At 39.6% G+C, this 18,660-nt stretch overlaps 2 protein-coding genes and 2 long non-coding RNA genes across 10 annotated transcripts; 2 read left to right on the top strand and 2 right to left on the bottom strand.

The window, feature by feature from the left end:
• Window positions 1–141: 141 nt before the first annotated feature.
• Window positions 142–4,383, bottom strand: rpe65a (retinoid isomerohydrolase RPE65 a). Its single transcript, XM_077724341.1, has 13 exons — window positions 4,169–4,383; window positions 3,872–3,954; window positions 3,631–3,781; window positions 3,174–3,281; window positions 2,954–3,095; window positions 2,302–2,449; window positions 1,732–1,946; window positions 1,508–1,647; window positions 1,321–1,450; window positions 1,081–1,195; window positions 616–710; window positions 418–529; window positions 142–342 (listed from the first exon to the last, which is right to left on the bottom strand). The coding sequence occupies exons 1-13, from the start codon at window positions 4,177–4,179 to the stop codon at window positions 197–199; spliced, it is 1,596 nt and encodes a 531-aa protein (XP_077580467.1). The 5' UTR covers window positions 4,180–4,383; the 3' UTR covers window positions 142–196.
• A 1,473-nt stretch (window positions 4,384–5,856) lies between these two features.
• Window positions 5,857–13,273, top strand: LOC144201459 (uncharacterized). Of its 4 annotated transcripts, none has more exons than XM_077724115.1 (13): window positions 5,857–6,230; window positions 6,946–7,079; window positions 10,086–10,201; window positions 10,281–10,361; window positions 11,023–11,060; window positions 11,143–11,276; window positions 11,340–11,409; window positions 11,483–11,602; window positions 11,734–11,751; window positions 11,881–11,970; window positions 12,049–12,132; window positions 12,222–12,450; window positions 12,726–13,273. In XM_077724115.1, the coding sequence occupies exons 1-13, from the start codon at window positions 6,109–6,111 to the stop codon at window positions 12,963–12,965; spliced, it is 1,476 nt and encodes a 491-aa protein (XP_077580241.1). In that variant the 5' UTR covers window positions 5,857–6,108; the 3' UTR covers window positions 12,966–13,273. The 4 variants fall into 4 exon arrangements, with proteins under 4 accessions (XP_077580241.1, XP_077580240.1, XP_077580243.1 ...); XM_077724114.1 differs by having other exon boundaries at window positions 12,049–12,141; XM_077724117.1 differs by lacking the exon at window positions 11,734–11,751 and having other exon boundaries at window positions 5,859–6,230.
• Window positions 13,274–13,646: 373 nt separating this feature from the next.
• LOC144201824 (uncharacterized) lies at window positions 13,647–15,672 on the top strand. The gene is made up of 4 exons (XR_013327401.1): window positions 13,647–13,812; window positions 14,977–15,048; window positions 15,116–15,252; window positions 15,362–15,672. It is a non-coding gene; the product is annotated as an uncharacterized LOC144201824 (long non-coding RNA).
• Window positions 15,673–16,188: 516 nt separating this feature from the next.
• LOC144201790 (uncharacterized) lies at window positions 16,189–18,482 on the bottom strand. Of its 4 annotated transcripts, XR_013327394.1 has the most exons (6): window positions 18,367–18,482; window positions 18,107–18,196; window positions 16,971–17,048; window positions 16,744–16,862; window positions 16,588–16,675; window positions 16,189–16,356 (listed from the first exon to the last, which is right to left on the bottom strand). It is a non-coding gene; the product is annotated as an uncharacterized LOC144201790 (long non-coding RNA). The 4 variants fall into 4 exon arrangements; XR_013327396.1 differs by lacking the exon at window positions 16,588–16,675; XR_013327395.1 differs by lacking the exon at window positions 16,971–17,048.
• Between the last annotated feature and the right edge of the window lie 178 nt (window positions 18,483–18,660).

The following is an 18,660-nucleotide window of genomic DNA, read 5'->3' as shown; positions in this document are numbered from 1 at the left end:
TGCAGTACTCGGCTAATGCCGATTTTCTATGGCGACATTTAATCCCTGTAAAAATCCCTACAATGTCGGTTTTAGAAACTAAACTCACTTCACCTAGTCTGACTTCATGGAAATGTTCTCCTGAAATAAGTACAACAAGGGTTGACCCACAGCCAAGGAAGGCTTTTATTTTGAATGTGTCGAAATATGGTAGCTCTTATGGCTTATACATGCCATGGAAGGTGACAGGAATGGTGCAGTCCACCTCGGCTCTGGCGATTTCCGACAGGTCCTTGGCGTTGAGGATGAGGAGATAGCTTGCTCTCTGGGAACCGGGGGCCACCACGATGGTCAGCAGCACCCCTGGACACAAAAACGTCGCTGTCAAATGTCATAACCAGCACTCAAAAATCAGGTGAGTACTCATGCTGCACATACCGTCGTCCTCATCGACACCCTCAGGTGTCTGTACGAAGAGGGGCTCCGAGGGGTACGAATCCGGTTCTTGCCAAGTCCAGGTTTCCTTGGTCTTAACATTCAGCTTACAGATCTACATGGGAGTCAGAGTTCATGGAATCAAATTGACTGTGGGTCATCAGTGGGGTCAAACACACACACACACACACACACACACACCCTGTCTGGAATGAAGTGGTTGAGACCCAGGCCATAGGCGTAAGTGTAGTTTTTCCCTGCGTACTTTTCGTAGTTGATCTGCGGGAACTCAAATGCTGAAAACACATTAATTAACATTAACCTAGTCATGTTTTTTTTCTTTATCTGTGCATATTCAATAATTTTGAGGGAGTTGATCTTTTGGGATATTTAGTTTCCAAACAGGTCTTTGTTTTCTTTCTGAATGTTTCCAATGTAATATGTTACTTTAATTATACCTCAACTTGATCTGATCAAAACAATTGAATTCCAACTTGGGAAAAGCACTATTGGGCAATGCAACAAAAATTCTTACATTCTCCTAATACTACTGTTATTTATTGTCACTTGTTTCACCACATATAATATATAATCAGTAATATAATATCCTGTTTTTTTTTTTTAAGATTAACCATGTTTGGATTCAGGAATTGATTGTTCTCATACCCTGGCGAGGCCCAGAGAAGAGCACCTCAGGTTCCAGCCAGATGGTCCCATCGGCATGCATGACTGCTGTAGCTGTGGTATAAGGCAAGCTTACCAAATTTTTCCCTTGCTCCTCCTACAACATAAACATTCGAGTCAGTCCAACACTGCCTGGAATTGTGTTTTACCAATTTAACATGACCAAATCTTCCACACAGTATTTAAAGTTCACTTCTGTGTGAGTCAACAGTAATCACTTACCTTATGGACATCCAAGGGTATGACGTATCTGCGGACCTCCGGCTGGGGGGCTATCATTGCTGCCTGCTTCACTTCCTCCCAATTTGCTCTCAAGTTGGCCAACCACAGGTAGTTGTAGACAAACTCGAAGCTGATGTGAACAGTGGATGTGAAGAATGGAACAAGAAATGTCGTTTTAGTGACTCACCCCTTCCAGGCACACAGGTCAAACACAACAAAGCCATTTTCTTCATAGGTGTTGATGTGATGGAACATGCCAATGGCTGCTCCCTTGAACTTGTGGTCAATGTACTCTCCTGGATTCTTCGTGGCCACGTGGAACAAAGTCTACAAATAATAGTAAAAAGCTAGACTGCAGTTTTTGTTGGACTTCAGAGACACATCAAGGGACGACGCATATTTGGTACGCACCCCTTGACTCTCGTTGGACTCGAAGCAATCCATGTAGTTGGAACCTCGGATGCTCCAGGCACTCAGAAACTTCAGTAAGTTGATTTTGACTGGCGTCTCCACAAAGACAAAGTGGTTTTCTGACATTCCGAAGCTGTGGACATAAGCAGGCTTGAACCTCTCGGCGCTTGGGAACTGCACCACCACCTTGGACTTCTCGATGGGGTCGGATTTATCTGGGACGGGACAATGACGTTAGGGTTTACAACATGATTATGAAGCGGCAATGCTGTTTCTTCTGGGAAAGACAATCCAGTTTGAAATATGGGGTGTTTTCGATAGAATTGAATCATTTGAGTTAGCAATTTGGGAATTGAATGCTGTTCTAGTGACAAAACAAGTCTTTTTGAGGCACCACTTTCATTTATTCTTCTACTTTTCTACAGAATTGAGAATCACCAATCAGAGTGGAGCCCTGCTCTTCCATATTCAAAGGAGCCAAATGAGGTGAGTCGGGTAAGGTGTTCCAGGCATGAAAAAATTGATAATTGTAATTTTTTCTCTCTTGCCATTGTCTAAATGAATGAATACCTTTCTGTGTAGGTGGAATCTTGACAATGTTGTAAGCCAGAGTTGCTCCTTTCCCCATGCAGTTCCCGATGTTGTACACAGTGCCGTCCCTCTCAATGTGGGGGTGCGCCGTCACCCCATTGATGTTGATGTAGTTGCACATGTCCACCTGTGGGTGGTAAGTTGATTATTATTATTATTTTTTTAAAAGTGGCGCAAGTCTGCCTTACAGGCCTGGGGTCCTGGTTTCAAATCCAGGTCACGTACACCTGTGTGAAATTTGCATGTTCTCCTCCCGGGCTTGTGTGGGTTTCCTCCGGGTACTCCGGTTTCATCCCACATTCCAAAAGCATGCATGGTAGGTTTATTGGACACTTTAAATTGCCCCGAGGTATGGGTGTGAGTGTACATGGTTGTCCGTCTCCTTGTGCCCTGTGATTGGCTGACCATCGATTCAGGGTGTCTCCCGCCTCAGCTGGGATAGGCTCCAGCACCCCCAATTACCCTAATAAGGATAAAATGGTTCAGAAAATTAGATGAGATGAGATGGCTGCATTGTCAGGTTCTCCCTTTTTTTGTGAACTGCTTCAGCCTCGTTAGGGCTGCGGGGGGTGCTGGAGCCTATCCCAATAGACAGGTATATTATATTTGTTTATTTTAGCTCAGCACACACCTTCTTCAGTGTGTCTAGGGTGTCAGTATCCACTTTGGTGATGTAGTTGGTCTCGGTCACGGCGTAAAAGTCCTCGCCCACTGGGTAGACGTTCACCAGGCAATTGTCGGTCACCTCCACACCCTTGAAGTAAGAGAAAAACCTACGCAAAAATGTTTGGATGCAGATTTAGTGTTTAATACTGGAGGAAGCAGTGACAAATTGGCTATTGTCCACGTACCGGGAGAAGATGTTTTTACAGGGATCAGGATAAGCAAATGTGCCAAATTCAGTAATCACCACTCGCTTCTCTGTAATGGCTCGCACGTAAGCATCCGTTTTGACAAATCTGAAAATTATTAGATATATATTTGAACACATTTCCAGTATGGGTGGGGCCTGAAGGATACAAGTTGAAACCTCCCAAAAGTTGATAATGTTTCATAAAAATGCCAAAAATCTTCGTACTATTCTGCTTTTACTTAGACTTCCCCTCAAAAATCCTTAAAATTAACTTCTAACTCCCTAAAAAGTATCTTTTATTATTAACTTTACCTTTTCTCTTTTATTCTATGAACATAAAATTGACTGAATGAACTCAATTCCCTTCACTATGACAAAAAAATGATTTTAAATTCAAGCAAACTATCACATAGACATAAACAAAAGGTTCAAAATATTTCTTCAAACTCTCTTACTTGCGAAAATAGGTAATTTGTCCATTCTTGAAGTCAAACTTGTGCATCAGTGCCTGCCCGTCAAAGAGGTGATAGAAGGGCTCATCTCCCACCTCAAAAAGACCGGGACCCAAACGTAGTAAACTTCCCCTCAGAAAGGAAGGAATTCTTCCTGGTGTTTAAAAAAAAATAACATTAAGGTGTTTAAATAATTTGTCATGATAACAGAGTCACAAATTTGGAATAATTTATCAGGTGTTACCTATAACTGTTGCAGGAAGAGGCTCGGCAAGCTCCTCACATGTCTCAAATATCTTTTTGTACCCACCGGCTGGGTGCTCAAATCTAGATGCAATTGAAATGTTAACAAATTAAATTGTATGAAGTCATAAAAGATTGAAAAAAAATCAAGAAAGAGAGGAAAAATTGAAATAATCACTGTTAAAATGGACTTTAAAATAGGCAATAGTGATATTATAAGAGGGAAACTTTTGAGTCAGCTTGCAGTCATTAAAAAAAAACTATATCTCTATAGTATAATAACTATATTTTAGCTCACCTGCTGACCATGACTCCTCTTTGCGTTGGTAAAACAAAGTCGACAAACTCTCAAAGTCTTTTGCGGGATTGAAGCGATCGTATTTATCCGTCAAGTAGTCCACACAAGCTGTATTTGTCAAGAATAGTTTCACACGTTCTTTTTCTAAACCCCCAAGACTTTCCTCTGACCAATGAGGATAAAGTATGAACAAGAATGCTATTGTGTTGCTACCTATCCTGTGCTGAACGTCTCAATTGTGGCTTGCTTGAAGCCGGATTTGTGGCCAAAAAACTTACAGTGCACAGAATTATGTCGCAAAGGAGCTTTTTGACTAAGGTTTAACCTTTAAGTGTCCTTAAATCGGTTGCTCAATCAGAATGTATACTTTACCTTCAAGATTTATTATTGCTGGGAATAAAGGGTATTCATAAAAGACTAGTATTTATATTGATATAGTTCTCTATATCCATTTGTTTTCTACGTAAGAGAAATTTGTCTTTTTCCACAATTAGAGAGACTTAGTACAATAACTGCTTGTTTACTCTAGATTTTGTAGAAAAGGATGTTGACCGTGATTAAATTACTATGCTACTTTTGTAGGATTATGACTATATATTTTGGATGTTGGGATTATGTTGGACAAATTGTACATTGTTCAAATTTAGAGGGCAAAATGTCACGAATGAAGAGAATTAGTGACGTTTAGTCTAGGTGGGGGCAAAACATTTTCTCCAAACAAGCACCCAGAGGTGTTTATATATGCGTGTATGTGAAATGATTTGAGTAGTGCGTAAATTAATAGGCTCCACTATAAGAAAAACTATCTTAGAAAGTTTTTTTTTAAATGACTTATTATCCAAATTTCCATTAAACCACCAATTGCTAGGAGATGGCTAGAATAATACATTTATTGACGTACACCACAATTTGCCTGGGTTTTCATAATCCTACGTCATAGTCTAAATGAAAGGATGTTTGGGTTGCCATGGAGATAGAATGCGTTATTACCCAGAGCTTCAAATCCATCTGGTCTCCATGACAACAGGGTTGGTGCCAACCCCCTACTGCTGAGGATTGAAATGATAAGGGTGGGCTTTTTCAGGAAAAACTATACAATAATGTGAACATAAAAATTGGAAAACCTTCGCCTCAATAAGAAATGGCGACCTCTTGTGGACTTTATGTGTGCTTTCACGTTTTCACTGTCTTACTAAATGTTTCCAGTTATACCGTACTGTTCTGATATAAAGTATATTAAGTATTATGCGTGTCAATATTTCCAATAACGGAAAAACACGGGAAAAAGCCTTAGATCGAAGGTCTTGCAAGTCGCAAGTTGGGACGGACATCATATATGAAAGCCATCCTCCATTTTTAGTTATGTTCAAATGTCTTGTTTGGGCTGGGACCTTGGAAAACTCGGAATTCAAGAGATTAATGACGCCACACCACAAACTAAAATGTTTCACTTATTGACAATGGTGTAATACTAGTTATTTTAAAATCGTATGTACCATTTACAAAATAAAATTGTCATGAAATGCACATTTCGAGCTCGTTTTTGTTGAAATATATTAATGACTTCGTAACAACACAGACTTGAAAGGCGTTGTTGTTATTAAAGAGCAGACACGAACGCATCGATTGACGTTCTTGCTCTCATATTCAAACGTATTTGGACCCACAATGCTCGTTTTTTTCAAGTACTATTGAACGCGACAGGCCACTAGGGGTGTGTTCCAAATCACCGGGAGGTTTGCAATTCCGACCTCCAAACTTCCACTCGAACGCACCATTTACTCCTCAACATGGCTGCGAAATGGTGGTAGTCTGTTGTTGTACCGTTTAGCACAGATCGGACCAAAAATCTGGTTTATTTGCTAATTTAAGCATTTATAGGTCACGTTAAAGGTGACTACATCTAGAAATCGGTTAGTGGTGCTTATTAAATCGAAACGATGAGTTACACCACGAAGGTAGTCCAGGTGACGAATGTCTCGCCGAGTACGACGTCGGAGCAGATGAGAACTCTCTTCGGCTTCCTTGGAACCATCGAAGAACTCAAATTATTTCCACCAGAGTGAGTAAACAAAGCGACACATTGCTTGCTAAATTCGAGTGGGGATATATCTTCTAGACAATTAATCAATTGAAATGTTAAGAGTAAAATAATCGACAGATGGCCTCGCGCGCCATGTTGAGTTGTGAGGCCTGGTTAGCACTGATGCTAACGTAGCTAAAGCTACCCGCTTTTTATCTATCACGTGGGCTTGTGTCTAAATCTTTGTAAATGTAAGACTTCTATTACTTTAGAGTGATCAGATTTACAATCGGGCTTCAGTAAGCCAACGTCATAATCACTTGCAAGCATTGTTGCATTTAAAGTTGAACTCAGATGCGCACCTAAAATAGAGGTACTATAAGTAATTTTGGTAAAATCCGCTCAAATCAACGTGCACAAGTTTTAGCAATACATGTAAAGTCGTGGGCAAAAGGTGACTGATGTATAATTGATTTTAAAGATGTGCACAAAATGGCAGCCTACAACACTGTCATAACAAGCAAAATGCCCTAAATCTGGTTATTACAGCCCTTACAAATATACCTTGGAGATTAAAAGTAGTATTTTATAATCTGGGGTACAAGATTCATTGTTAACACCCACTCAATTTTTCGTCATGTTAAATAAGGTGTAGTATGTGAATCCTTGATGAACATTTCTACGCTAATAAATAGCCCAAGACCCGATGAAATTTCAGTTGATGTTAAATTGACTCTTATTCTGTCTTCCACAGCGACTCGCCCATGCCCGTGACGTCACGGGTGTGTTTTGTGAAGTTCCAGGAACCCGAGTCTGTTGGCGTGTCCCAACATCTGACCAACACTGTGTTTGTGGATCGAGCCTTGATCGTGGTCCCATTTGCCGAAGGTTTGTGTCCCTGCAAAAAAAAATCATGCCAATCATTAGAATATATTCAAATCTCATTTTTGGTATACTGCACCGATGCAAACCTAAAATTCTGCATCAGTATACCAAATCTGTTTGATGGGAAATGAGTTGGTAATAATTTGAAAATGGGTTCTGAATTCAATCATAGTATTTAAGTTCTCCCCCCATTCCCGACTATCCTCTGTTAAACTTCTCTCTGTCATTTGTGTGTGACTGTGTGTGTGTGCGCGTGAGTGCAAGTGTGTGTTTGGATTTGTAGTGAAGAAGTCAAAAGCAGCCCCCTGATTGATGGCTGAAGGTGGTCCTCTGCCTGCCAACAGGGGACTTAAAACATTTGCAAAAGGCCAGGATGCATTCAAGCCCCGCCCCTTTTTTGTCCTCTATTGTCTCTCTCTCTCCATTTTCTTTTTTTTTTTTTTTTACAAATTAACTCCCATCTCTCCTAGGTGCCTCATACTGATGCACTAGATGTTACATTACAGCTCAAGCGTGAACTAATTCAACGTTTGGACGTGTACCGAGGGATTACCTTATCTATACCAAGATCAAATATACTTTTTGATATACTTTAATCCTTTTTAACAGAGGAAAACTACATCAAGCTTGCACATATTGGTTTTTTTTGGTCCTAACAAAGGCAAGCAAAGTACACTATTGTTGTTATTCTATCTGCCTATGTGCTTTTAAGGTGTAAAGGACCACGCTCTGGTGTCAAGTAGTGCAACAAAAACTGTACCTGACAGGTTTTTTTTCCTAATATTGTTCCAGTGCCAAATTCAAGTTCGGATAAACAAGTTTTACAAACACGACCAAAAAAACTAGTTTTCCTCAGGGTGTTGAATTCAATCCAAAGACAACTACTTGCATAAGTGGTGAGTTCTATTTAAAGATGAGGGAAGAAACAAGCCAGTTGCAATTTAATGACTTGGATGAATGAAAATATTGACAGATGATACATTATTTCCAGTATAAAATAATGACAAAGAATGAAAATTAAGACGAATCAATATAAAGTTAAAGATAATTGTTTAAAAATATGATGAAGCTTTTTTTGCCTTTGATTTGCCATTGATGTTCAATCCCTTTTGATTGGGAAAACTGGCAATAAATAAGCACTGAAGTGTAGTCAATTGCAGGAATAAACAAATGTAAAGAATGTTGTCTAAAAAGTAGGATTATGTCAAAGTAATGGCTTTACCTGTTTTGGCTAATAGTCTTTACATAGATCTAAGTGCACCTGACCATATATATGACGGCAGGATGGTTCCAAAATCAACACCCAATTAAGATCCAAAACAGGTTGGATGAGAACAGCGATAGCCACAAAGAGGGTTTGCGTAATAGCGTGCGCGCTTCTGAGATGGCCGCCGACATAACTCACTGGATGTTGCTACACTGTGTAACATTTAACAGTGGTCTTCTTTTTGTTGTTGTGTTTTACAGTTGTTTTTCCCCTGGCTCAGCCAGACCGTAGACTGAAACGCTCCTGCAGAAAATACCACCCGACATTATTTGTCTCCTGCAGCCATTTTCTCTCCCCCCCTTCTTTCTCTCTCTTTCTCCAGTGTGCTCTTTTTTTTGTTTTCTTGTTGTCGTGTGTGTGTATGTGTGTGAGAGTCACAAGCTGTGAAGGAATTAAAATGAGGTGGAGAGGGGGAGCACTGTGGGGTTAGTAACAACTCTTCTCTTGTCTTGGGGGGGTTGCTTTGACAGAGTCGGGCTGCCACAAACTATTTTTGATCGGTGACTACAGTAAACCTCAATTATTTTGATGGCTTATACATCAAGTTATTGAAATTGGAGCCCTCAATAATACAATGGAAATCTGGAGCTATTTTTCCCCCTTCTATTATTGCATTAGAAGTTATTTTGGTAGTCGATAAGTTGAATAATCATGGCGGCCCTAATTTATATTTTAAGCCACGCTCATAATCGAGCAGTTTTTGCACATAGTTTAATAGCGGTCCTTTTTTTTGGCGTGCAAAAGTGTAAGGATTTTATATATCTTCGTTTTTGGACTATAAGATGCTATTTTTCCCCCTTTGGTTCAAACCCTGCCTCTAATAGTCCAAGATATACGATTTTCATGTAAAATTTGATGCTTGAAGCTTATAGTCCAAAAATGACTGTAGTTTGTTTTGGGGGTAGAAAAATATATTCATACTCGCCCTTTGGTAATAAGACTTTTTGTAACTTTTTTTGGGGGGGGGGGGGGGGGGGGCAGTTTGAGCCGGCCCACACGTCATGTTTTCCATTTTTTAAAATCTTTTTCATTAACAAATTGTAGTGGTTTTTCAGCACTTTTCCAATTGACTGTTTCATTTGTTTTTGTTTTTTTACACTTGGGTCATTCTGCGATAAAGTCAAAGGCTGCAAAATCACTTTTAGCCTGGCAGGTTTTACTGTGGCACTAGTATTGAAGTGTAATAGGTACAAGGACAGGTAAGAAAAAAAAAGAAATTGATGATAATAAGCAGGTTGATACTGCTATTGTCATGTGGTGTATTTCAACTGTGATGTGCATTTTTTTTTCATTTTTTTTTTCCAATTTATTTTGGAGACAATTGTGTCCGAGTTTTGCCAACCGCCCTAAAATTCTCTCTGTTGTTTGTATCTCCGATTTTTTTCTCTGTGTGTGCTTTTTAGTAGCGAAGGCGCCGTGAGTGAGTCGCTTGTTTGAGTAAACCGTCTAAATGAAAACTCACTGCCCACTGGAGAAGAGCTGGGCTTGCTCACGTTTGGTTCATGACTTAGCAAACACATTCAGGTGATCCATTCTTGGCAGTGTTCATTGGACTTAGTGTGATTTGTATGCCAGCTTTAGTTTGTGTCACTGCAATCATTGTGTTGAAAGTCTGCACACCCTTGGAAGGTAACATCTCTCAGTGTGAAGGCACTTTTTTTTTGTTTTTTTTTCTTCTCTTGAAATGTGACGTTCACACAGTCGCCGCTTCCCGTTCTGACGCTACCTCTTGTTCCTCGCAGGATCCATCCCAGATGAGGCCAAAGCGTTGTCCTTGCTGGCGCCGGCCAATGCCGTTGCGGGGATATTGCCCGGAGGAGGACTTCTCCCAACGCCAAACCCCTTGCCCAATCCTGGCGTAAGATATCCAAAGATGCTCTTTATTGGGAATATCTGATAGAAATCCAACTAAATAAGTCTTTTTGTCTTTTGCTCAGATGGGCGCAAACCCGTTTGCTGGCCTCAACATGGATGCCATGGCTGCGTTTGGATTCCCTGGACCGAACATGAATCCTCAGGTGAGGTCAATTGACATTAGGGTAATGCTGGAATTGGAGGGCATAGTGACTTTCTGCCAAAATACTCATTAGTAATTGGAAAAGCACTAAGGCAGTGGTTCTTAAAATGGGTTCATTGGAGGTCAAGACTCATCATGTCTATACATGATAACATGCCCTGCTTGATCATCGCTGGCTGCAGATGATCATGTGACATTGCTTGATAGCCAATCAGTCCAGAGAGGAGTTTATCTTGTATTTGGATTTTATTTTACACTAAAGTAGGGTTCGGTAGCTCCAACCAGGTTAAGAACCACTGCACTAAGTTGATTGGCTCCTCATAAATGAATGGTGATTTTTTTCTTCTATATTTGGCATCATGTTAACAAATCATTACTAATATTATCTTTTTGGCAGAGGTCAAAAGCTAGTACACTTATGTGGTGAATTGATCAAGGAAAACTAGTCGTATTATTTTTTTGACACAGAACTTTAAAAAAAAAAATGTGGGAACCCTTGACAATTTTCATTTACTAGTCATTGACTGTTGGAATATAACGAAATGAAGTTGCTAATCCAAACACTCGATAACATGGTGCTCGAACTTGAACATACCGCTACAGAACAAATGATTCAACTTGAATTATTCTATCTAACAATTATTGGCACTGTGTATTGACAGGCTGCCGACCAGCTGCTGAAGCTCATGACCGATCCTCAGTAAGTAGAATGAAAATGAATCACCGAATGGAAAATGATGCTTTGATGAATCTTTATGCAAAACTGACTCGATGTGCTGCAGGCTCAACCCGCTGGCGGCAGGATTGAACTTGAGCGCTGGCCTCAAAGCGGACGCCGCCAATAAGGAAATGGAAGAAGCTATGAAGAGAGTACGAGAGGCGCAGTCGCTCATTTCTGCTGCCATAGAACCTGGAAGTGAGTTGTTTTTTTCCGGCTGTGCCAAGTCGAATCTTTTCCTAACACGTGTCGCTCCACTAGACGAGAGTCGGAAGAAACGTTCTCGTTCGCGATCAAGGAGGAGGCGCTCCAGATCCAGGTCGAGGCGCAGGTACTTGTCATGTCTAGAAACGGAGGCCTTAAAGTTCGGTGTTGAAAAAGTGCTAATGCTGAGTACAATGCAGGCGAAGTGGCAGCAGGTCCAGGCGGCGTTCTGTCTCCAGAAGCAGGCGGCGCTCCAAAAGCCCCCGGAGGAGACGTAGCCGCTCCAGAGACAGAGGGAGGCGCTCCAGGAGTAGATCCAGGTATGTGCGTGGCAACGTGATAGATAATTGATGCTCTTGAAAATTGGCGCCATTGCTAATTGCCGTATTTTTTGGACCAAATGTCGCAAAGAATGCACAATGAAAGGTTGATTTTTTTGTATTTTTTTCAGAAACAACAAACAAACAAAGTAGGCACCTGTTAATATGTATCCAAAAAGAATTGTCCTATAGTTAGCGGTCAGAAAGGAAAACTGTCACTCAAGTAGAAGTCGCAAGCCAAGCTTAAAGTCTGATTAAAGATCAAATGTTTCCGGCAGAGAACGTAAGAAGGAAGAGGCTTTGAGGCGGAGGTCTAAAACGCCACCCAAGAGTTACAGTACTACTCGGAGGTCTCGCAGCGCAAGCAGGTAAGAAACACACAAGGACTCAACATAGTCGCTCTGCGGAGAGAACGCCCGCTCACGTCTTGCCCTCTGTGTGTTCAGGAGACGCCGAAGGAGTCGCACTCCCAGTCGCTCCCCTAAGAAGTCGCCCAAGAAGAGGAGCTCCAGATCTCCATCTCCTCGCAGGTCAGTGAGGTAAAGAATACGATCCTTGATGTTGCTTGATTTGAGTCTTTCAGAAATGAGCCATAAGCCAATCTTTGTGTTTTACGCAGGCACAAAAAGGAGAAGAAGCGTGACAAGGAGCGAGAGCGCCGCAGTGACAAAGACAGGGGACGGGAAGAGAGGGAACGCTCCACCAGCAAAAAGAAGAGAAGCAGAGACAAGGATAGGGATAGAGAACGAGACAGAGAACGAGACAGGGACAGAGACAGGGGCAGGGAAAAAGAAAGAGAAAGGGATCACGACAGGAAATCTGAAGGATTGGAGAAGGGAGACACCAAGGTAAAAAAATATTAATCATTATTAACATTGTCTTTCTTTTTTTAATGTATTTATTCATTTTTTATCATCTGTTTTGACTTGGTTTGGAGAATGTATAGTAGTAGTAGTATAGATCTGTTTAATTTCTGTTTAATTTTAATAATTCGTCTTTTTAATTTGCATTTATAAAATATATAATTATATATATTTTTGACCATAGAATAGATCAACGGTGGTGACCAAAACAAACCACTCATCCACTAAGGAAATCACAAATAAATACATTTTATTTTCAGATCACGAGGGATTACGATGAAGAGGAGCAAGGCTATGACAGCGAGAAGGAGCGTCAGGAGAGGAAGGCATCTGATTACTCGGACTCCGACTACCAGCCTCAGTTTGCCGAAGGCAACGGCGACTCGCAGCAGGCCAACGGCGACGACGAAGAAGAAGAAGAAGACGGCGATGCTGATGCTGACGGTGATGCCGATGTTGATGCGGATGCCCGCGAGGATGACATGGACGTGAGCGACTAAGCCGTGCCCGTCCGTCCCCCGCGTTCTATCCGAATGTGAATTGTGCTATGAAGAAAATGGAACATAAAAAAACACCCTCCCTATCGTGATTTGCTTCATTTCCCCAGGTCACATTAAAGTGTTGATGCTTGTCACATAAACTGGAAGTCCACGTTGGAGGTTTTTTTTTTTTTTTCCCCTCTCTCACATAATGCTTTAATTCACATGCAATGTTTTTGCTAGCCTTTCCCTCATCATTGTTAGTGTCTTGTTATCCGGTAATGTTTCTCTTAGCAATTGTTTCTTTTATATAAATAAAAAATTAAAAAGATGCCATGGAGTCTACATTGTGTATGTGTGTATATGTCATACCTATCAACCTCTGCCGTTAACTGCCCTTATAAATGATTATGATTCCCCGTACAAACCCCCCTAAAAAACGTATGAATACCGTACGACGCATGTTTACTTGCGGTAACTCATTTCTTACTATGTGGCTCCTCCATATTTACTCTATGTATATCTACGCATGCGCATGTCATCCTTTATCGATATTGCCGTATGCACCACAAAAAATACATACGATTCAGGATAACTTTTGCTGGTATACCGTGACAATAGTAATGATCGATTTATAGCATCAAGACCACACAACTCACGACTATTCTTTGTCATCTTCTAAACATAGACCTGTTGGGAGGACAAACCACCTCTTAGGAGTGCGCATCTTTTCCACTTTCAATGTGACGTGCAAATATGGGCGTGGTTACGCCTATTGGATGACGTGGGGACTTAATTGAGTGCATGCGCAGTAACTTCCTTCCTGAACGCCTTTCCCACGCTGATGGTGGTTGACGACGCCAACGAGGTAAGCAATTTACTGGCCTAAATGCGTTTTTATCACGCGATCGGGAGATTTTTCAGCAATTACTTGAGCCCAATACGCCAACAAATCTCTTAGTTTAATGCCAGGTTTAACACACCATCGACAATTTGAGTATGTGCTTCTTTTCTCGACCGACTTTGTGCCACATCATGTTACTAGTCAGCATTAGTGTTAGCTTCACGATTTGACTTAAAAAGCATGTTCTCCGTTTTCTCTCCATTATTGAGTCGCGTAGCAAGACTTAAGATTTAATCAAACAACGCAAGACATCAACCGATAGTTTCCTGGGTAAGTGTTCACTCTAGAATGACATCCAGGGGCACGACTTAGTTCCTGTTGTTTTGTATGTAATCGTTTTCGTTGAGTGCTAAATACCCGTTCCCGATTTGTAATTGTTCTGTTTTTCCCCAAAAAATCACGTATACAAAATTTAAGCCAACTTCCTCCTAGCTCACTGGTGTCAAAGTCGCGGCTCGCGGGCCAAATGGGGCCCACTGTGCCATTTTGTGCGGCCCGAGAAAGTAGATCATGACTTTCTGTTAGGATCAAATTTAAATGAAGATTATACATATACATTATATTATCTCATCTTCCCCTTTTTTAAATCAATAATTGTATTTTTAATCAATTTTTTTTGCTTTGTGTTTTTAAGTGAAAAATATATTTTGTTTCCTTTTGAAATGAAAAACGAATTATTACAAGATATTTTCCCTCATGAAGAAAAAAAAAGCTCAAACATTTGTTTTAGATCTTTGAAAAAAACCTGAACATTAAGGGGTTTCGGTGCAGTTTTTTTAATCAATTTAAATAGAAAAAATGTCTAAATATTTCAAAAATAGTACAGCTCACCTGAAATCAAGTTCTCGGTCTGTATATTAAATCGCCTTGTCTGAAAAAGGGGAAACAGCACTGGCTAACTTATTTTCATTCTTTATCTTGATGGTTTATTAAAATTCTTAGATTTATCTATGCTGTAATTGGTTGGCAACCCTCAAATGCCTTGGTTAAATCAAGTTTTCACTGTTTAGCATCAAGATAAAACTACTCCCCATTAAAAAGAAGAAAAAAACTAAGCCTACCTGTTGTATCTCCAGGCTGTATATATGCTAACTTGTGCTTTTTTGTGTGAAATTTTTCTCTGTTTAGCACCAAGATACAGCTTTCTGTGTGCCTAGATCACTCTTGAGGTTACAGAAGGGGAGACTGGGACTGATCAAGGTAAAACTACAAAAAAGTTTAATCTCCAGTCTCTATATATTGTAACTTTTGCTATTTTTCCTTGCAGGTTGCCCACTTGAAGATGTCTCTCTTGCATCATATGGTGTCTGTGTATTTCTGAATCTCCAAATTCAATAAAAACCTTAATCACGATGACATTTCACTGGCCATTCATTTCCACAGCTTTTTGACTAGATCTTGAAGGTAAGAAGGTTGTCATTTAATTTTAGAGCAAGAACTCTTAAGTTTTTTTTAAATTCTAATTATATTAGTGTTAATCGCCCCCCAGTTTCTTCTAAATGTTATTTTCCAGGTGTTTATCCCCACCCAGTTTTCTCAAAGATTTATCTTCTAAGTATTTATCCCCCTTTTTAAAGATTTATTTTCTAAGTTCATCCCCCTGCTTTTTTCAAAGATGTAATTATCCCCCCTTTTTCAAATTTTATCTTCATCTTCTAGGTGTCCCCCCCACTTTTTTCAAATTTAATCTTTTAAGTGTTTATCCCCCCTGCTTTTTGTCAAAAAAAAATTCTAAGTGTTTATCCCCCTCCTTTTTTGAAATTTTATTTACTAAGTGTTTTTCCAATTTTTTTTTACTAAGTGTTTATCCCCCTCCTTTTTGTCCTAAGTGTTTTTCCCCCCCTGCTTTTTGTCAAAAAAAAATTCTAAGTGTTTATCCCCCCCTACTTTTTAGATTTTTTTTTACTAAGTGTTTATCCCCCCTGCTTTTTGTCAAATTTTTTTTCTAAGTGTTTATCCCCCCTGCTTTTTAGATTTTTTTTTACTAAGTGTTTATCCCCCCTGCTTTTTAGATTTTTTTTTACTAAGTGTTTATCCCCCCTACTTTTTTGATTTTTTTTTTACTAAGTGTTTATCCCCCCTGCTTTTTAGATTTTTTTTTACTAAGTGTTTATCCCCCCTGCTTTTTAGATTTTTTTTTACTAAGTGTTTATCCCCCCTGCTTTTTTGATTTTTTTTTACTGTGTTTATCCCCCCTACTTTTTTGATTTTTTTTTCTAAGTGTTTATCCCCCCTCCTTTTTTGAAATTGTATTTTCTAAGTTTAAGATGTTTACTTGTAAATAAATTTTTTTAACTCTGATTGTGACTTGCATTTTTTGTTAAAGACAAAACACATGCATACATTTAAAAGCTTTTATTTTGAAAAACACAAGTAAAATGAAGTAATTCCTCTAGTCACCAGCAGGAAATCTGGAAAAACAGGAAATCAGCTTTTATTTTGAAAAAGTTTGTAGATTGGTTCCCGTTGGTGGTCCAGCATCGTAAAAAATCGAATCTTCTCCACCCTCTGGTGGAGAAGATTCGAAAATTGAAAAAGGGGGGGTTAGTACACAGTTAGTTCAAAAAACAATGAGAAGGGCTCACCTTTTATTTTGAAAAACTTCATAGATTGGTTCCCGTTGGTGGTCCAGCATCGTAAAAAATCGAATCTTCTCCACCAGAGGGTGGAGAAGATTCGAAAATTGAAAAAGGGGGGGTTAGTACACAGTTAGTTCAAAAAACAATGAGAAGGGCTCACCTTTTATTTTGAAAAACTTCATAGATTGGTTCCCATTGGTGCTCCAGCATCGTAAAAAATCGAATCTTCTCCACCCCCTGGTGGAATTCTGGAAAACAAAAAAAGGGGGGGGGGCCAGTACACAGAGTTAAATAAAAAAGAAATGAGAAGGCTCACCTTTTATTTTGAAAAACTTCATAAGCTGGTTCCCATTGGTGCTCCAGCATCGTAAAAAAATGAAGGCCCCTGAGCCTATCTGTTCATAAGCAGAAACCTGGTCCCCCTTGGGTGGAATTCTGAAAAATAAACATTCACAAAGTCTTACCTTTTATTTTGAAAAAAACTCATAAATATGCTCAGGCAGAGCAAATCTACAAGTTTTTTTTCAAAATAAAAGGTAAGACCTTGGAAATGTTTTTCAGTATTCCTGCCTATGTCAAGATAGGCTCAGGCAGGAAACCTGGACCCCCTTGGGTGGAATTCTGAAAAATAAAAAACATTCACAAAGTCTTACCTTTTATTTTGAAAAAAACTCATAGATATGCTCAGGCAGAACAAATCTACAAGTTTTTTTTATTTAACTCTATGTATTGACCCCCTTTTTTGTTTTTCAGGTTTCCTGCCTATGTCAAGATGGCGGAACCAATCTCGACATAGGCAGGAAACCAGCTCCCCCTTGGGTGGATTTTGGAAAACAAAAAAGGGGGTCAATACACAAAGTTAAAGGGAAAAAAAAACTTATTGGTTCTGCCCTGTCCCTGAGCCAATTCGTACATAGGCAGGAAAACAATAGATTAAAAGTACAAACTAGCGCCAAAAGTCAAAATTTGACTAAACTACCTCCTACATTTAGCTTTTTTCTTTAAAACAGTCTGCTGTAGAGACTGAAAATATATCAGGATCTTGATCATGTGGTGGGAAATTTGAAAACACTGGACAGGGGCCTACAAAGGTAAAATAAATCCTACTTCTTTCTTAAGTTTTCAGTCAATTATTTCAAATCCATTCCTTCTTAAAAAAAATAATATACAAAGAGCTTCTGTTTTTCTCATTATGTTTAAATGAGTCAAAAATGACACCTGCACTATTGTTAAATAAATCTGTTTTGAAATGAAAAAGTTTGGGCTGAAATTTTATCATTTATTTATGTTCAGTTCCACTACATGGCAGATTTGTTTTTTTGTAAGTTCCGAATAATGTGAAAAGCCACATAGAAACTCACAAGCGGGAGCTACTCCTTCACTTGCCACTACAGTATTTTTTTTTATTTACTTCAATAGGGATGAGCATACTTTACAGTTTATCATTTATCACAGCCATGTCTGGTCTACATTAACCGCGATAATCGAGGGATTACTGTTTATTCCTTACACATCCACTAATGACATTTGTGTGGGTGACTTATCCACAGTTTTGTTATTTAAAAACAATTTGAATGTATCGTGATGAAAATCGAGCCAATTGCGCAAAGCCCTGAACGCTGGCGTTTAAATATGTACACGGATAGAGAGAAAATCGCAACTATTTAAAAATGACTCACTTTGTTATGGTGTCAACAAGCTGCTCCTTTCTGGTCGTATTAGCCACATTCTTGATGTTTGACAGCAGTCAGACTGTGCTCGTTGAGGATCTGAAAAACAATAGAATGATTTCTTTTTAAACAAGGAGCGATCGGTAACGCAATGTAGCCAATGTGTTTGCAAACATTTTGCAGTCTGCATACACATGGGGCTACATCGCGTCAAAAATCACCCTTGAGACGAGAGCTGGGAGGTTCGAAATCCCCAAATGACAAAGTACCAAATGTGCAGCATCTTTCTGAGAAGTTTGGCAGGATTTCGTCGGCAAATCGTCACTTTTGAGCTGCTCTGCAGTACACGCACGCACGCCCATCCTTCTTCCGGGGTCATCAGCCTTTTCTGGCGTCTGACGTCGGCTATTTGAACTCGGGCATCGGCCACGCCTATTAAAAAAAAGAACACATAAAAACAATATTTTTTTTTCATAATAACGTGCATTAGTCAGTATATATTTGTGTGGAGGGGCTGTAAATGCTTTTTGGTTGGACTTTAATACTTAAAAGAAAAATACATT

The sequence above is a fragment of the Stigmatopora nigra genome, chromosome 9 (assembly GCF_051989575.1).
Source record: "Stigmatopora nigra isolate UIUO_SnigA chromosome 9, RoL_Snig_1.1, whole genome shotgun sequence".
In the NCBI taxonomy this organism is placed as follows: Eukaryota; Metazoa; Chordata; class Actinopteri; order Syngnathiformes; family Syngnathidae; genus Stigmatopora; species Stigmatopora nigra.
The sequence above is the reverse complement of the archived record's forward strand: the minus strand, read 5'-3'. Positions and strand labels throughout refer to the sequence as shown.

Coding starts and splice junctions, on each gene's coding strand:
- LOC144201459 (XM_077724114.1), top strand. CDS start 6,109: ATGAGTTACACCACGAAGGTAGTCCAGGTGACGAATGTCTCGCCGAGT. Junction 11,971..12,048: donor AGGTCTCGCAGCGCAAGCAG/GTAAGAAACACA, acceptor CTGTGTGTTCAG/GAGACGCCGAAGGAGTCGCA. Junction 12,142..12,221: donor TCTCCTCGCAGGTCAGTGAG/GTAAAGAATACG, acceptor TGTTTTACGCAG/GCACAAAAAGGAGAAGAAGC.
- rpe65a (XM_077724341.1), bottom strand. Junction 3,782..3,871: donor TCTTCCTGCAACAGTTATAG/GTAACACCTGAT, acceptor TTTAAACACCAG/GAAGAATTCCTTCCTTTCTG. Junction 1,648..1,731: donor AGTCCAACGAGAGTCAAGGG/GTGCGTACCAAA, acceptor TATTATTTGTAG/ACTTTGTTCCACGTGGCCAC.